Genomic DNA, 16,369 nt, shown 5'->3' on the forward strand with positions numbered 1-16,369 from the left:
AGGGGAAATAATACTGCTTGGTGCTTATTCTCCCTTGCCTATCGCCCTTCCCCCCTCTCCCAATTTGGATTAACAAGATTAACGTCTTGGCATGATCTCGCCCTCCCGGGAGCAGCACGGCATGGGGAACATTCTGTTCCTGGTTTGTCACCTTCTTTCTCCAGCAGGGCTCCTGTGCCTTTCAACGTATGCAGGATGCTTATGGCAGGGAATGTCACACGGGATGGACGTCTATCCTGCATGCGGCAGTCGAGCGCATCGGAGCTCTAAAAGGAAATGGAAAGTGGGCAAGAGATTTAGGGCAAGGGATCCCCAAAGCTGCCGCACACAGAGCAATGGGAGTCTTTGTAAACACTGTACATTTAAAGCACCATGTTATAAAGTTTTGTTCAAACAAGTCGGGATGGAGGCTGAATAGAGGGGTCATTTAAAAGAGCTCCCAGTTTAGCACTCGGATCTCTGGATGAACGGAGGCTGCTTTCAGACAGTTGCTGTTTTCAGGTGAGATTCAGTCGCTTCCTGACAAAAAGATTAGACTTTTTGCAATAATGGAAGTCGTGGGGAAATGCACTGGAAATGGTGAGAAAACCCTTGTTTTGATGCAATGTCATCCAAGTTCCCCAACATACAAATTAAAATGAATCTCATTAAACAGCCAACGTCGTGCGATCTCACTGCAAATAAATAGCCAACATCGTCTAACCTCCCTGAAAACGAATCAGGATCGATGCTCAAGAAACTGGTCACCTGGAGTCACCAATCATCCTGCTACGCTACACCAGGTTTTGTAGTTCTTATTTATTTTCTTACACCCTGTACAAATCACCTTTAAGGACAAGGACTCTCAAGGTAGCACACAATTTTTAGTAAATTAAATGATGTAATAAAAGCACGTTGAAAACTACTGAAAACAGCTGCAAAATAAAAGAGTTAAAAACCAGCAACAGATAAACGCATTCTTGGCTTTAGCTTTTCAGAACACGGTGAACATGGTGATATGAGGCTTTTCCTGTTTTGGAAATATTTTTTCGCTGCTTATCTGTGTGTCTGAATTCTTAAAGCTAGTCGGGAAAGACATCTGGCTGTCTGTAAACACAGTGGAGCTCTTTGGTTTATATTCTTGTGCCCAAGTTGCCACCTTTTCATCCTGGCTGTGCTCCTCCTCCTCTTAACAGCAGACAGAGCAACACAAATAAATTAGGCAGGGGAGTTTTTTCCTGGCAGGGAGATAATGTGTTACCTGCTTGATTGCATCATGGTTGCCATTGCTTAAGACAGAATGCTTTGTTGGCAACCCTATATTTATATAAACCAAATATAATAAACATATTGAAGAAGTTTATATAAAAAGAAGTAACATAAGCACGCCTATATTATAGTGCTTTAAAGAGAAACATTAACAGTGCAATCCTAACCTAATGTCTACTCAAAAGTAAGTCCTATTGAATTCAGAGAGCTTACTTCCAGTCAAGCAGGGTTAAGAATGCAGCCTTAAACACTACATTGTGTTTTAAAGTGTTCCAGTTATTCAACAGACATTTAAAGCACATGATTTCCCCTGACAGAATCCTGTGAACTTTAGTTTCCTCACAGAGCTAGAGTTTCCAACACTTTGAACAAACGGCAGTTCCCAGAATTGTTTGAGAGAAGTCTTGTGCTTTAATTTTATGGTGTGGATTTGTCCTTAATTTACCAAGAAGGATGAATTTATTGAGTTGTGGCAAACCTGGCGCCTTGTGAACTCTCACTCTGCAATGTGCCTGAGAGCTGCAGGAGATTACATTGAGCTCAGGTGGGAAAACTTGCCTGCTCAGAATCCAGAGTTTGTCAGCTGACTCTGGAGTAGCACAAAGCAAACTTCCTGTAGACGGTAAAGAATCAGCCAGGTTCCTGTTCAGTACTTTTCCTTTGGAGAAAGGAATAAAGTCGTTTGCTTGCCCACATATCTCATCCAGAAAACACCTTTGAATTCCAGCTGCAGAGGACTTACCTGTCTCTCCAGGTAGGTCAAGGGCTTCTTTCCTACATTACAGGAGTTTAAAGAAGCTGGGGATTTTGTTTCGAGGTGGACTGACAGGTGTGTGTGTGTGTGTGTCTGCTGCTGGAGAGAGAAATTCAGAGCAATAAGGATGTATGGTGTGCTCAAAACCCATGAAGCCGTGCTTAATTGTTTGTTTTGTTTTTAAAAAAGCAGTAAGTGCTGCAATCTGACGTCCAAGAAATCGATCCCCTTTGGGTGTGGAAGAATTACATCAGCCTTCCCCAACCTGGTGCTCTCCATATGTTTTGGATTGCAGTGCCCACTAGCCCTCGGGCAGGGATGATGGGAACAACAGGCCAAAACATCTGGAAACTGCCAGGTTGAGCGCCGGCTGCATTAAACACTCAGATGTGAAGTTAGCAGCCAGGCTGTTTAGAAGCGAGGGGAAAGCACACCTTTCAGCTGTCTGTCTGCTGCAAACAGCGGGAATTAGTGGCTGTTTTTATCTCCACACTCCTGTGTTTCCTTGAACGCTTAACAAACCTGCTGGGTAAGAAAAAAAACTTACATGGACCACTGCCTGCTTTGTCAAGATGCAGTCTTAAAGGTGCCAGTGGACTCTTTCGGGTTTTCTTTTCACTACAGGAAAACCGGATCATTCTGTTCTTCTGGGTACATGGCCTTTCATTAAAGTACTGGTCCATTTAGCTTAGTATTGCCTACACTGACTGGCAGCAGCAGCAACTGTCCAGGGTTTCAGACAGGGGACATTCCCAGCCCTACTGGGAGATGCCCTTTGGGTTTGAACCAAGGACCTTCTGCGTGCAAAGCAGATGCTCTACCATTCAGCTACCGTCCTTCCCCCAAAAATGAATTAAGATTCTGGTCCTTATGGTTTTAAAAGTGGCAGAGCATGCAGGGCAGATGCTCTACCACTGAGCTACAACTCATACTCCTCCAGTGTCTTCAACAGATGCACGACACCCAGAAATATAGCTGGCAAAGCTTGCCCTGGCATGGTGGTAAAGAAATGGGGAAAGATTCAGCTGCTGCACTTATTTTATGTTAACCTGCCCATGGCCAGAGGCAGGAGGAAGAGGGGCAATGGTGGGTGAAACCCCGCCACCACTTACAGTTTACATCACTCTTAACTTCTTCCTCATTCCTGTCAAGGCCGATGAACTCTGAGGCTGCCCATCTGATGAGATGCTTGCAGCAGATCCATAAGGTAAGGCTATTGGTGGCTATTAGCCACAATGTTCTCATAGCTATAATTAAGGGACCCTGCACTTCTGAATTTGCTAGTAGGCTACCGTCCCAGGTATGGTGACTGATCTGCCACTACAAGCAGAGGCATATCTTCTCCCCCACCCTGCGGAAATAAGTTAGGTAAAAGTAAAGGGACTCCTGACCATTAGGTCCAGTCGTGACCGACTCATGGGGTTGCGGCGCTCATCTCGCTTTACTGGCCGAGGGAGCTGGCGTTTGTCCACAGACAGTTTTTCCAGGTCATGTGGCCAGCAGGACTAAGCCGCTTCTGGAGAACCAGAGCAGCACACGGAAACAGCGTTTACCTTCCCGCCAGAGCGGTACCTATTTATCTACTTGCACTTTGACATGCTTTCGAACTGCTAGGTTGGCAGGAGCAGGGACCGAGCAACGGGAGCTCACCCCGTCGCGGGGATTCGAACTGCCGATCTTCTGATCAGCCAGTCCTAGGCTCTGAGGTTTAACCCACACCGCCACCCGCATCCCTGGAAATAAGTTGGTGCCCTCCAACTGCTTCGGGCAAGTATTTATTCAATTGATTAACTGCTTTCTGCATAAAGAGCCTCTTTAGAACACAAGGCATAACGCCAGATGAAAACACCAATACATCACAATAAAATCCATAGAATAACCCTCAGAAGAGACCCAGTAAACAACAACAGAAGCCTATAATCAATAAACAGCACCATCGTCATCTGTGCAGACTGGGGCTGATGGAAGATGTAGTCCAAAACAGCTGGGGGGACACACCTGGAGGTATGGGACGCAGGTGGCGCTGTGGTCTAAACCGCTGAGCCACTTGAGCTTGCCGATCGGAAGGTCAGTGGTTCAAATCCCTGTGACAGGGTGAGCTCCCGTTGCTCTGTCCCAGCCCCTGCCAACCTAGCAGTTCGAAAGCACACCAGTGCAAGTAGATAAATAGGTACCACTGTGGCGGGAAGGTAAACAGCATTTCCGTGCGCTCTGGTTTCCGTCATGGTGTCCCATTGCGCCAGAAGCGGTTTAGTCCTGCTGCCCACAGGACCCGGAAAGCTGTCTGTGGACAAACACCGGCTCCCTCGGCCTGAAGGCGAGATGAGCGCCACAACCCCATAGTCGCCTTTGACTGGACTTAACCGTCCAGGGTCCTTTACCTTTTAGCCTGGTGTGGCTTATATGGACAGTTTTGAGCCTTCCTTCTCTCCTATTCTTACAAGTTAAACCTATGTCCTGTTTTGCGTTCCTCGTCCCTGTCCTTTGTCACTTTCTCCACTCCATCTGTCTTCTGGGACAAAAAAAAACCTTTCAAATGCTGACTGCAGGATTATTATTTTTTACTGCCTGGCGGCGTGTTTGGCATCTTCCCCCCTCTGCTGGTTGAACGTAGTCATTGCACCGGCATATGTGGGTCAGCCCTTTGATTTGTTTCAATTCTCTTGGGGACTCAGCGCCCTTCAAAGAAGTGTGCTTTATGTGTTGCATAACTTTGGTTTTTGCTCCCAGGTTCTGGTTTGAAAAGTGTATTGTTTTTCCTTCTCGGTGGCAAGCATCAAGTCTGGAGGGAGAGAAGGCACTCATCATCTTATATAGGAACCAAAGGATTGGAGAAATATTAATTTTGGGTTTGCTTGAAGCCCTAAGAGAGGATTTTTTAAAAGCCTCCCTCAAATCTCTGTTTAATTCCTGCACATTCAACAGATGCAGCCAAGGCAAAACTGGTTTTCCAACTCTTCTTTGGCTAAATATTTGCTTTTCCCAAAACCAGTTTCTGAATGATGGACTGGACCAGGGGCTGAATGTGGCCCTCAAGTCCTGTTGTGTGTTTTTTGAAACATTTAATCTTTTCTTGTTGTTGTTAACTTTGTTTGCGTTAAATATGTATTCTGTAGTTGACCACCTTTGTAATGCTTTATTTTGAAATCATTAGAATAATATTTTAGTTTTCTGTTAATTAGGTTGTTTTGCCTGCATACTCTTTATTTGACTTTCTTCAGAAATGTTTGATTCTGGATTGTTTTATTGATGTTTTAATATGCTGTAAACCACTTTGAGATTTTTCATATATATATATATATATATATATATGCAGGTTTTGGTGTCCTCGGGTGTCTTCCCGTGTAAAAGTTGGGGTGTCTAGGCGACGTTTCGACGAGGTCTCACTCGTCATCTTCAGGCTGGTGCTTTCGGCTTCTTGTTACTGGAACAGAGCAGGATCTCAGTGTTTGAGTTCCTATAAATACTGTTGAGGAGGTGTGGTGTATAGCCTCCAATGTTCTGGGCAGAGAGGAGGTTCCCAGGCTAGTGTGCCTTTTCTTCTTTTGTTCCTTAATTACTTGAGGGATATCTTGAGTGATTTCTTGAGTGATTTCCTGAATCCCACTTAGGTGGGTCATTAGGTGTGGATTAGTTGCTAAAGCCTTCGTGTCTTGAACTCTTGAACTTTGTGAAGAGTTTTTCTGAGAAGATGGCTGTACTGCACTTGGTTGTGCTCTGGCTTGGCTTCGTGTATAGGGGCGAGCTGTGGTTTTGTGGCCTGTGCCAGCCAGATCTGTGTAGGGATTGCAGGGGGGTGCAGCATCCGGAGGTGCCACCCTGGTTTGGCTACTGGATGGTGTCTGTAATTTATCTGTGGAGAGGGTCTGGGTTTGGGTCTGGTGTGGTTGATTGGTGATGGCGTTCTGTGTGCCTCTGGATCTGGTGTCAGATTTTGTGGGGAGGGCTAATTTCCAGATGTCTGGCAAGCGGGATGTGTCGTCACGCTTGTTCATGTTGTGAGGGTGTTTCTCTATCTCGATGGCTTCCATGATTATTCTCTTGTGGTGATGTTCCATGTTAAAGAGCAATTTGGAATCTGCAAAATTAATTTCGTGTCCTGTTTCTTTCATGTGTTGGAAAAGAGAGGAAGTTTTTTCTTCTTTTTTGACGGCATTCTTGTGTTCTGCGATACGTGCATTTATTCGTCTGTTTGTTTGTCCAATGTACGTGGCTGGGCAGACTTTGCAGGGTATTTCATAGACCCCTTGGTTTTCCAACTGAATTTTATCCTTGGGGTTTCTGAGGATATTGGCTATTTTTTGGTTGGTGCAAAAGGCTGTTTTGATATTGTGTTTATGGAGGATTTTGCTAATTTTATCTGTAGTGCCCTTGATATAAGGAAGGAGGGCTATGCCATTGTTTTCTTCTGTGTCTTGGTTTTTGGGGGGTGTTTCTTTTTGGATTAGCTTCGTAACCCTGTTTTGCTGGTATCCATTGGCAATTAACACATTTGAGGATTAAGGAACAAAAGAAGAAAAGGCACACTAGCCTGGGAACCTCCTCTCTGCCCAGAACATTGGAGGCTATACACCACACCTCCTCAACAGTATTTATAGGAACTCAAACACTGAGATCCTGCTCTGTTCCAGTAACAAGAAGCCGAAAGCACCAGCCTGAAGATGACGAGTGAGACCTCGTCGAAACGTCGCCTAGACACCCCAACTTTTACACGGGAAGACACCCGAGGACACCAAAACCTGCATTCCTGTACCCGTGAAAATCTACGAAAGCATATATATATATCAAAACAAATACAATCCCCCCGAATACATCTTGGACCTGACCAACCACTGCCTAACCAACACGTACTTCATCCACAATGGACAAAGATACAAACAGATAGAAGGAGCACCTATGGGATCACCCCTCTCACCGGTCATCGCTAACCTGTACATGGAACACTTTGAAACCAATGCTTTAGACAAGTCAGAACACAAACCCAAACTTTGGCTCAGATATGTTGACGATACCTTTGTAATTTGGCCACACGGGAAGGAAAAACTGGATAGCTTCCTCACACATCTCAACAGCCTACACCCCAAAATACAATTCACTATGGAAATAGAAGCCAACAACCAACTTCCCTTCCTTGACGTCCTAATCTACAAAAAACCTGATGGCTCCCTAGGACACACTATCTACCGGAAAAAAACACACACCAACCGCTACTTACATGCACAATCACACCACCACCCTGCACAAATAAACTCCGTAGCCAAGACTCTCATCTCCAGAACCAAACGCCTGGCTGACGAAGACCACTTGACAACTGAGTTACAGAATCTCTCAAATGTGTTAATTGCCAATGGATACCAGCAAAACAGGGTTACGAAGCTAATCCAAAAAGAAACACCCCCCAAAAACCAAGACACAGAAGAAAACAATGGCATAGCCCTCCTTCCTTATATCAAGGGCACTACAGATAAAATTAGCAAAATCCTCCATAAACACAATATCAAAACAGCCTTTTGCACCAACCAAAAAATAGCCAATATCCTCAGAAACCCCAAGGATAAAATTCAGTTGGAAAACCAAGGGGTCTATGAAATACCCTGCAAAGTCTGCCCAGCCACGTACATTGGACAAACAAACAGACGAATAAATGCACGTATCGCAGAACACAAGAATGCCGTCAAAAAAGAAGAAAAAACTTCCTCTCTTTTCCAACACATGAAAGAAACAGGACACGAAATTAATTTTGCAGATTCCAAATTGCTCTTTAACATGGAACATCACCACAAGAGAATAATCATGGAAGCCATCGAGATAGAGAAACACCCTCACAACATGAACAAGCGTGACGACACATCCCGCTTGCCAGACATCTGGAAATTAGCCCTCCCCACAAAATCTGACACCAGATCCAGAGGCACACAGAACGCCATCACCAATCAACCACACCAGACCCAAACCCAGACCCTCTCCACAGATAAATTACAGACACCATCCAGTAGCCAAACCAGGGTGGCACCTCCGGATGCTGCACCCCCCTGCAATCCCTACACAGATCTGGCTGGCACAGGCCACAAAACCACAGCTCGCCCCTATACACGAAGCCAAGCCAGAGCACAACCAAGTGCAGTACAGCCATCTTCTCAGAAAAACTCTTCACAAAGTTCAAGAGTTCAAGACACGAAGGCTTTAGCAACTAATCCACACCTAATGACCCACCTAAGTGGGATTCAGGAAATCACTCAAGAAATCACTCAAGATATCCCTCAAGTAATTAAGGAACAAAAGAAGAAAAGGCACACTAGCCTGGGAACCTCCTCTCTGCCCAGAACATTGGAGGCTATACACCACACCTCCTCAACAGTATTTATAGGAACTCAAACACTGAGATCCTGCTCTGTTCCAGTAACAAGAAGCCGAAAGCACCAGCCTGAAGATGACGAGTGAGACCTCGTCGAAACGTCGCCTAGACACCCCAACTTTTACACGGGAAGACACCCGAGGACACCAAAACCTGCATATATATATATATATATATAATAATAATATACAGTGGTACCTTGGGTTAAGAACTTAATTCGTTCTGGTGGTCCCTTCTTAACCTGAAACTGTTCTTAACCTGAGGTACCACTTTAGCTAATGGGGCCTCCTGCTGCCACTGCGCCACCGCTGCCCGATTTCCGTTCTCATCCTGAAGCAAAGTTCTTAACCCGAGGTACTATTTATGGGTTAGCGGAGTCTGTAACCTGAAGCATCTGTAACCTGAAGTGTCTGTAACCCAATGCACTACTGTATGGCCTTTGAGACTCTCCCCAGGACACACCCTGCCCCATGAACAATCTGTCTAATGTTGAACCTGACCATTGGTCCATCTAGCTGAATCATCCAGATTAGCAGCGGTTTTCCTTTCCAGGAGATGAAGATCCTTCCTATCCCTTGCTTCCTGAGATCCTTTCAGCTGAGGGTACCAGAGACTAAACATGGTGTGGTCTGTAGTGCAGGCAGAATGTGTGCTCTGCCATTGAGCCATAGCTGCTCCTCCCTCTTTGAATGCTTGGGTTTAGTTAAAGCAGCACAGTCTGTAGAGCCCTGAAGGCTCCTGTGAGCACACAGGGATGCACCAGAATTTCCAGACTCGGCACACCTGTGAAACATGTAGCCTCTTCACCTGGACTCTCCATAGGACACACAAACACCCGCTCTGGAAACTCCTTGAGTGTCTTTGTCTGGCTGCGATGGGCATTTGAATTCTGATAATGCTTCTTTCTTGACTGAATAGAGGATGGAGGAGGGTGTCTGAGAGTGCAGAAACTAGCTCACTTTACAAAGTGGGGAAAAACCTTTGTTGCTTCCCCCACTTTTGGCAAAGCTTCTAGCCCTCAAGGCAGTTGCCTTAAGGGAATGAGGCAAATTTAACTTTACTTAGAGAAAAGTGTCCCTAAATTGCTTCCGGGCAATCCTCTCTACTGAGCGTTCATTCTGATTTTTTGGTGGGGTGGTTATAAGATGTTGCACCAAGCAATTCTTGCCCCGTGCTTTTTCTGTGCATTTCCCCATCACTTTCCTTACTGCAAAAAAGTGTTATTTTTATTTTGAGGGAGAAGAGAGTTTGGTGCAGAGTTCACTTCAGTAGCACAAGCTGAATCTGCTGATATGCCTGTTCGATCCTCTGCTAAAGCAGCAGCTGTCTGGAAGCACCCAAAATAAAGGAAGAGGAGGCAGGGGTAGGGTATTAGCATGTGTGGCTAAGGGCTAAAACTGCCACTTTTATTTTGGGGAGAAAAAAAGAAAAAAAAAGAAACCTTTATTTTTAAAGATGCCAAAACGTCATGCAGTAGCTAGCAAGCTTCTGAGTCCAGCAGAACTCTTCATCGGGTTGGATATTAAGCAATGCAGGAATAAGGGAGAAAGCTGACTTTCTATTGAAACTACAATGTCTGCATGGTTCAAAAGCTCACTTTTGTCACATTATCTTAGGAGTGTTGCTGTTTGGATTGCTGTGACGACTGCCTGCACTTCAGAGTTTGCTGTTGCTAGTGATCCAGCTCTGGTGTGCAGAGATGAACATACCAAGGACTTTGGTTGCAGTTTCTCTCTCCCTCTTTCCCTTGCAGGTATTCAGCAATGCCAATGAAATCCTCGCAGGCATCAGTCAGCCATCTGTGTGCAGCGAGGTGCTGCTGTCTGCACCAGGGACTGCATATATGCTGGGTATGGTATGGATTTGTGCCTATAAAAAAAGGCCCAGTGTCACAACTTCTACTGCCTATCGGTCTCCCTTTTCCGGAACTTGGGGAGCCATTCAGTGAAGCTGAATATTGGAAGATTTGAGATAGACAAAAGGCAGTACTTCACACAGTTATGGAACTCGCTGCCACGGGAGGCAGTGGGGGCCGAGAAACTTGGATAGCTTTAAAAAAAAATAGACAAATTCATGGAAAAGGCTAACAAATGCTTATGCTCTGCCTTCATGGTTGCAGACAACGAATAACAGCTGCTGGAAAGCTCAAGAGCAGTGACGTAGCGTGGGTTGCCAAGGCCCAGGGCCACGTGGAGGGAAGGGAGGGAAATGGACGGAAAAGGATGGAATATGCTCAACTGCATTCGCGCCACCCAGGAGATTGCAGCTGTAGAGATAAGAAGAGTCGTTTCCATTGACTGGAGAGGTCACTTCCTGGTTCACATGGAGAAGCCATTTTCATTAGACCCCCAGCGAGGGAAGTGCACAGCTGTAAGAAGAAGAAAAAAGGGATGTGGGTGGCGTTGTGGTCTAAGCCACTGAGACTCTTGAGCTTGCTGATCAGAAGATTGGCGATTTGAATCCCCATGACGGAGTGAGCTCCCGTTGCTCTGTTCCAGCTCCTGTCAGCCTAGCCGTTTGAAAGTACACCAGTGCAAGTAGATAAATAGGTACCACTGCGGCGGGAAGGTAAACGGCGTTTCCATGCGCTCTGGTTTATGTCACGGTATCCATTGCACCAGAAGCGGTTCAGTCATGCTGGCCGCATGACCTGGAAAGCTGTCTGCAGACAAACACTGACTCCCTAGGCCTGAAAGCGAGCTGAGTGCCGCAACCCCATAGTCGCCTTTGACTGGACTTATCCGTTCAGGGGTCCTTTACCTTTCTGGACAGCTGTATTGAGACAGCACCAGGTGTTGAAATTTTGCGCCCCTAACAAATTTGCAACCACCCCTGTAGCCCCTCCCCAATGCTACACCGCCGTGCAGGAGGAGAGGGGATTCTTGTGCTTGGGTCCTGCTTGGGGGCATCCCATAATGGGCATCTGGTTGCCCACTGTGAGAGCAGGATGCTAGCCTAGATGAGCCACTGGCAGCCTAAATTTGCTGATAGGCAAGCTGGATCTCACCCACAAAACAGTGGCCTTTGGGAAGTGGCTGTTGCAGCAAGGCTTGCAATATGTGACTTGAACCCTCAGAGGTGATATCCTCCCTCACTAATTCTTTTCTAAGTAACTCCACTCCACCGGTTTATGCTTGTGCACGTGCAAATCTATATCCCAACAGCTGCAGAGGGCGACTTTCCTTGCTGTTTCTTTTATTGCATCCAGGGTTGTCGGAAGTGTACCGGGTCTCCAAGCGCTTGGAAGAAGGGATGAAGGCTCGGAGAGCGGAGAGCGAAGCCCTGCTGCATTGCCTGCGCAAGGTGGATCTGGCCTGGAACAACCTCCTGTCCTTTCTCGCCTTTGGCCATTCTGTATTCCAGATGCTGGTAAGGGCGTCTTGGGACGCGGGTGGCGCTGTGGGTTAAATCACGGAGCCTAGGACTTGCTGATCAGAAGGTCGGCGGTTCAAATCCCTGCGACGGGGTGAGCTCCCATTGCTCGGTCCCAGCTCCTGCCAACCTAGCAGTTCGAAAGCACGTCAAAGTGCAAGTAGATAAATAGGTACCACTCCGGCGGGAAGGTAAACGGCGTTTCCGTTCGCTGCTCTGGTTCGCCAGAAGAGGCTTAGTCATGCTGGCCACATGACCCGGAAACTGTACACCGGCTCCCTCGACCGATAAAGTGAGATGAGCACCAAAACCCCAGAGTCAGCCACGACTGGACCTAATGGTGAGGGGTCCCTTTACCTTTGCCTTTAAGGATGTCTTAGTGGATACATGAAAAGTAAGGGCTAGCGCTGACCTCACCTCTCCCTCTGCTTGGCTTATTTAGTGGGTTTCTCTCTGATGACAGCTTGTTTACATACCCTCCAACAATTCTCCAATGAAAACAGGGATGTCTTAAGGAACAGCAGGACATTCTGGGATCCAATCAGAAACTGGAATGGCTTCTGTAGATCTGGGACTGTCAAAACTGGGTCTGTATTTATTTGGCTTCCTGAGGCTAGTCAATGGCACTCTGGGAAATGGTGTCATCATTCCGGCGGTGAAATAAGCAGCAGCTTATTTATTTGTCCTTTAGGAAGATAGAAAGCTGTCAAACAGAACTGGGTCATCTAGCTCAAGAATGTCCACACCATCGGATCATTCTGTTCTTCTGGGTACATGGCCTTTCATTAAAGTACTGGTCCGTCTAGCTCAGTATTGCCCACACTGACTGGCAGCAGCTCTCCAGGATTTCAGGCAAGGGGACATTCCCACCCCAACCTGGAAATTCTGAGATTGAACCCAGGACCTTCTGCATGCAAAGCAGGTGTCCTGCCACTGAGCTACAGCCATTCACTGTGCTGAATCTGACTCTTGGTCTATCAAGCTCAGTGCTGTTTACACTGACTGGCAGCAGCTCTCTGGGGTTTCAGGCAGGGAGTCTTTCCCAGCCTACCTGGAGATGGTGAGGATTGAACCCGGGACCTTCTGCATGCAAAGCAAGTGCTCAGCTAATGAGCTACAACCTTCTTCACCATCTCTCTCAGCATTGCTTATTCTGGCAGCATGCCTCTTCAGAGTTCTGATCCTTGACCAAGTGCCTGGGTCGCTGATTTGGGCTGTGGGGGAGAGAAAGTCAGGTTCTGACACTTTGGGTGCCCCCCCATGTTGACTTTGCTTACAGAATGTTACCCTGCTGGAGCCGTCTGGTGAAAGTGACTCTCGCTTGTCAGCTTCTGGCCTAGCACCCGAACCAGTCTGTGGGGTTTGCCTAACTGAGGTGAAGCGGGAGCCCCAGGTGAGCTTATTCATTTTTAAATTTGTTTCACACATGGAATGGGGAGTCTGTGGTCCTCTAGATGCTGGTGTTAAAAGTGCCAGACTAGGGACCTAGGAGAGCAGGGTTGAATCTCCACTCAGCCATGAAGCTTGGCTAGTTGCTGCCTTTCCGCCAAATTACCTCACAGGGTTGTTGTGGGTATTAAGTGAGGAGAACCATGTACACTGCCTTCAGCTCCTTGGGAAAAAAGGTTGGGATGTGATTATAATAATCATGTCTATTCTTATCACCGTCACGACTACTACTGTTTGGTAGTAGTATTTTAGTTGCTTGTTATCCAAATGTAAGGGACACGGTGGCGCTGTGGTCTAAACCACTGAGCCTCTTGGGCTCACCAGTCAGAAGGTTAGCGATTCAAATCCCCACAACGGGGTGAGCTCCCGTTGCTCAGTCCCTGCTTCTGCCAACCTAGCAGTTCGAAAGCACACCAGTGCAAGAAGATAAATAGGTACCGCTGCAGTGGGAAGGTAAACGGTGTTTCCGTGTGCTCTGGTTTCTGTCACGGTGTCCCATTGTGCCAGAAGCAGTTTAGTCATGCTGGCCGTATGACCTGGAAAGCTGTCTGTGGACAAATGCCGGCTCCCTAGGCCTGAAAGCGAGATGAGTGCCGCAACCCCACAATCGCCTTTGACTGGACTTAACCGTCCAGGGGTCGTTTACCTTAACCTTTATCCACATTAAAAAAATGACCATAATAGTTGTCGTTGTTAAATTTATTGCCTTCCCTTTACTGGCAGGTCCCAGGGTGGGTTACATCAGCTTCAAATGCAGAACTAAAAACTGTTGAAACATTACAGTCAGAGGAATACGGTGGGTCCTGAAAACTCACATCTCAGGTGTTCAAGGCTTGTTTAAAGAGAATTTTAGCATTTACTGAAAGCTGAAGAATGAAGGTACCAGGCACACTTCTGTGGGGTACAAATGCATTGAGCATGAAAGCAGAAGAACACCCTTAACAGCCACAATAAGCTTTGGCAGCACATCTTAGTCTATGAGATGCCTGGGGGAAAACACGATTCTCTAACTGGCATTGAAAAGATCTTAATGAAGGTTTCAGGTGGATTACAGTGGGAAGGGTATCGTGCAGACAGGGAGCCATGACCGAAAAGGCCTTATTTATTTTTCTTTGCCTTCCCAGGTGAGTTCTGGAAACTCAGATCCTATAATGTATGAAGGTAATTGTTATCATGCCAGCTGTGCCAATTTCTGGCTGAACTGTGTGGAGGCCACTTTGCCAGGAGGGACGTGATTCTCTCACCCCCCCCCCAAATTTTCTGAATGTACTCCAGTCGTCAGTTTCTTTGGAGGTTAAGAAGATCTGGAGACACAAACAGAGACTTTCAGAAGGCTACAGGATCATCTCCCAAGGCTTCATTGCTGGTGGGAAGTATCTTTGGAGAGACAAAACAAGATTGTGTGAAACCAGACTTGTGTCTTTCTGTTCATCAAAACAATCTTGTTTTTTTAGGATGCTTTAAAATGTGCCCAGGAACAACCTGTTTTCTAATTTATTTTGAGCACTTCTCTATCTGTATTCTGTGGTTTGCATCCAGACTAAATCAGTGGTGGTTCATCTCTGTGAGCGTCAGTGGGACTACACAGAATCTTTTTGCATGATTGATGTTGTTGGTGAAGTTTCTACCTCAAGTGACAGCTTTTTGGATCTGCTATGACCTTTTTTGCCCACCCAACTAAACATCTGCCAGATGTTTTGGACTACAATATATAATTCAGTATTTGAATGATTGGTATTAGTAGTTGTATTATAATTTGGTATTGTTACGATGAGGCTGTTATTGGATGCTAATTGAAAATTAATAAAAATTATTATCAGCCTGGTGACCACCAGAAGTTTTACACTACAACTCCCATCAGCTCCAGAACCATACGGCCATGCTGGCTGAGAGTGATGGGAGTTGTACTGTAGTTTAAAACTCCTGGTGGTCACCAGACTGGGCTAGGGCTTAGCAGTGTGAGACCTGATGCGGGCAGCCACGATTTACATCCCTGGTACCTTTGCTCCATTGCCAATTTTATGCCATCTTACTTTGGTCCGACTGAATTGAATTAGCCTTGCACTTAAGTATGTAGCATGACATTTGCAACCAGTATCGCCAAATAAAGTCTTAATGCAGGTCCGTAGCCTGAAATGTGAGGGTAAAGAGGCCTAAGGAAATACTGTAAAATGCAAGCAGTCTTTTATTTTACTAATTAAATGTATTGTTCCATTTTATTAATATAGGTGCTCTGTGTGCAAGTCAATTGATGAACCTAATACTAGTTCTGCTGGCTGGTTGGCCTGCCTGCCTGCCTGTGTGCTCCTGCTGGGCAGCTCCCTGCCAAGCCACACAGATCAAGGAAGGAAGTGGGTAAAGGAGGAATGGGCAGCCAGGCAGGGGACAGACATGCTGCACACTCAGATGTGCCCCCTTGCTCCTCTGGGAGGCAAGCAGGAAACAGAGGGTGGCGCCCAGCTGGGGGGAGGCAGCAGACTGAGGGAGGGAGGGAAGCAGGAAGGGGGATAGGGGAATATTGAGGATGCAGTGCCCCCAGAAGAAAATGAAAGGTAAAAAAGATCTTTTCAATGCCAGTTAGAGAATTGTGTTTTCCCCCAGGCATCTCATAGGCTAAGATGTGCTGCCAAAGCTTATTGTGGCTGTTAAGGGTGTTCTTCTACTTTCATGCTGCAATGCATTTGTGCTCCACAGAAGTGTGCCTGGCACCTTCATTATTCAGCTTTCAGTAAACGCTGAAAAAGGGACGCGGGTGGCACTGTGGGTTAAACCACAGAGCCTAGAACTTGCCGATCAGAAGGTTGGCGGTTCGAATCCCCGCGATGGGGTGAGCTCCCTGTTATGTACTGAAGTTCTCAACCTGGGCCAGCAGGGGGATACTGTAGATAGTTTTCACTCAGGTCCACGTCAGTTATTTTAGGTGGGAAACCCTGGGTTGTTGCTACAATGTTGACAAGCCGGCTCCTATAAAAGCAGGCCGGCTGAGCTGTTTCCTGTTCAGTTCTGTTCCAGCTTACAAAATAAAGAGCTGCTTTGGAGAAATCGCTGTGTCTGTCATGTCTACCCACTATTCAACACTCCCATTGTTCAGTCCCTGCTCCTGCCAACCTAGCAGTTCAAAAGCACGTCAAAGTGCAAGTAGATAAATAGGTACCGCTCCGGCCAATAAAGCGAGATGAGCGCCACAACCC

At 46.5% G+C, this 16,369-nt stretch overlaps 1 protein-coding gene across 4 annotated transcripts; it reads left to right on the forward strand.

The window, feature by feature from the left end:
* The first annotated feature begins 425 nt into the window (after positions 1–425).
* Positions 426–15,401, forward strand: LOC310666706 (synergin gamma-like). 4 transcript variants are annotated; one of them, XM_083417979.1, is made up of 7 exons: positions 426–501; positions 3,155–3,209; positions 8,910–8,960; positions 10,111–10,207; positions 11,566–11,726; positions 13,009–13,122; positions 14,303–15,401. In XM_083417979.1, exons 1-7 carry the CDS (start codon positions 464–466, stop codon positions 14,411–14,413), a joined length of 627 nt encoding a protein of 208 aa, XP_083274105.1. In that variant the 5' UTR covers positions 426–463; the 3' UTR covers positions 14,414–15,401. The 4 variants fall into 4 exon arrangements, with proteins under 4 accessions (XP_083274105.1, XP_083274107.1, XP_083274106.1 ...); XM_083417980.1 differs by lacking the exon at positions 426–501 and adding an exon at positions 1,859–2,002; XM_083417981.1 differs by lacking the exon at positions 8,910–8,960.
* The last annotated feature ends 968 nt before the right edge of the window (positions 15,402–16,369 follow it).

The sequence above is a fragment of the Podarcis tiliguerta genome (assembly GCF_965153285.1).
Source record: "Podarcis tiliguerta genome assembly, chromosome: 16".
Classification (NCBI taxonomy): domain Eukaryota; kingdom Metazoa; phylum Chordata; class Lepidosauria; order Squamata; family Lacertidae; genus Podarcis; species Podarcis tiliguerta.

Bases quoted from the DNA above. Each gene is read 5' to 3' on its own strand.
- LOC310666706 (XM_083417979.1), top strand. From the start codon at position 464: ATGAACGGAGGCTGCTTTCAGACAGTTGCTGTTTTCAG. The intron at 10,208-11,565 runs GTATGGTATGGA...TATTGCATCCAG, and splicing joins AGGGACTGCATATATGCTGG to GGTTGTCGGAAGTGTACCGG. The intron at 11,727-13,008 runs GTAAGGGCGTCT...CTTTGCTTACAG, and splicing joins ATTCTGTATTCCAGATGCTG to AATGTTACCCTGCTGGAGCC.